Consider the following 1,875-nt stretch of genomic DNA (forward strand, 5'->3'; position numbering starts at 1 on the left):
CCGCACCCACGGCCCGCTGCTGCCCACCATCGAGGACTCCTCGGAGGAGGAGGAGCTGCGCGAGGAGGAGGCGCTGCTGGAGGAGCAGGAGAGGCAGCGCGAGGTGGAGCAGCAGCAGCGGAAGGGCTCGGGCCGGAAGTCCAAGAAGGACAAGGAAGAGCTGCGGGCGCAGCGGCGGCGCGACAGGCCCAAGACGCCGCCTAGCAACCTCTCCCCCATCGAGGACGCGTCGCCCACTGAGGAGCTGCGCCAGGCGGCCGAGATGGAGGAGCTGCGCCGCTCCTCCTGCTCCGAGTACTCGCCCAGCATTGAGTCCGACCCTGAGGGCTTCGAGGTGAGCCCTGGCAAGGTCATCGAGGTGCAGAAGGCCTACAGGCTGCCGGGCGCTGTGCCCTTATGCCTGTCCCCGGAGGCGCAGGGCGGAGGATCCCAGACGGCCTTGAAGAGCACAGAGGAGACGGAGGAGGAGCCCGGGCCGAGGGCCCCCGGGTTCGCGGCGCTCGCGGCCGCCAGGGAGAGGGACGAGGCGTTCGAGAAGGAGCCGCTGTACGGGGGCATGCTGATCGAGGACTACATCTATGAGTCGCTGGTGCGGGATGCCTGCGGGCCCGCGGATGGCGGCGAAGACGGGTTCCCGGCGCAGAGAGGGAGGGAGCCGCCGACACGGCTCCCCGAGCACGCATACGAAGACCCCAGGCAGAAACTTGCGGCCTTCCAGAGGGAGTTGTTCGAGCCGGAGAGCCTGAGCTCCGTGGTGCCGCGGGAAGACATCGTGTCCAGCTCCTACATCATCCCGGAGAGCCACGAGATCGTGGACCTGGATTCTCCGGTGACTCCCGCCGATGAAGAGAGGGAGCCGCTGGAAGTCGACGAGGTCTACGAGGAGCTCGTGAAGAGGCAGCAGGGCAGCCCCAGACCGGCCCCTGCGGAGGAAGAGGAGGCGGCGGAGTTGGACGCGGACCGTGCGCCCGACGCCTCGCTGACCTCCAGCATCCTCTCGGGCACCTCGCTGACCGACTCCACCAGCAGCGCCACCCTCTCCATCCCAGATGTGAGGATCACCCAGCACTTTTCCACGGAAGAGACGGAGGACGAGTACGTGACGGATTACACCAGGGAGATCCAGGAGATGATCGCCCAGGAGTCCCTGATCCTGACTCCCTCAGAGGCTTCGGAGAGCGCCACGGGGGTCCCAACCTCGGACACGCCTTCCCTGACCTCCTCACTCTCCTCGGTCTGCACCGCGGACAGCTCCTCGCCCGTCGCCACCCTGGAAGGCGTGGGCACAGAGTTCACAGAGCCGGCAGACGCCAAGTTCCGGGACTCCGCACAGCTCTCCTCGTCGACCTACCTTCCCGGCAGCATCATAGACTACCCAGAGGAGATCGGCAGCCCCCTTCGCCTGAGCCGCACACCGAAAGGCCGCACCAATGCTGAGTACGCCGCGACTCTCTTAGTGGAGGTTGGGGCGGCGCCTCCCGTCCAAGGATCACTAGGAACCCAAGCCGAGGGGCTCAGGGCTGACTTGACTGCGTCTGAAAAAGATCCAGTGAAAAGAGCTAAGAAGGAAACTGGTAATGGGGTTATTCTGGAAGTTTGGGAAGCTTACAAAGATAGAAGGAAGGCGCCTGATGCGGAACCCAGGAAAACAAGCTTCCGTGAAGCTGCGGCTGACCAGCCTGCTGCTGCTCCTGCTCCGGCCCCACTGGTGACGGAGCCACCCTCTGCCTACTTTATACCCAGAGAAGGCTTGGAGCAGAAAGGCCCGCCCGCTCCCTTACCACCCCACAGTCCCTCCACGTCCTCCCTGCCAGCCAAGTCTCGACCCTTCCTCAGAAGTTCTTCTCTAGACGTATCAGCCCAGCCCCCACTCCC

The 1,875-nt window shown here is 65.2% G+C and overlaps 1 protein-coding gene across 1 annotated transcript in view; it reads left to right on the forward strand.

The window, feature by feature from the left end:
* Nucleotides 1-1,875, forward strand: part of Pclo (piccolo presynaptic cytomatrix protein) — a 324,402-nt gene that overhangs the window by 160,777 nt on the left and 161,750 nt on the right. The window contains exon 6 of the mRNA XM_033758844.1: nt 2-1,875. Coding sequence (XP_033614735.1) covers nt 2-1,875 — 1,874 coding nt within the window. The remainder of the gene's footprint in view (nt 1) is intronic.

This window comes from Fukomys damarensis, unplaced genomic scaffold, assembly GCF_012274545.1.
Source record: "Fukomys damarensis isolate Sample0158 unplaced genomic scaffold, DMR_v1.0_HiC HiC_scaffold_4, whole genome shotgun sequence".
Classification (NCBI taxonomy): Eukaryota; Metazoa; Chordata; class Mammalia; order Rodentia; family Bathyergidae; genus Fukomys; species Fukomys damarensis.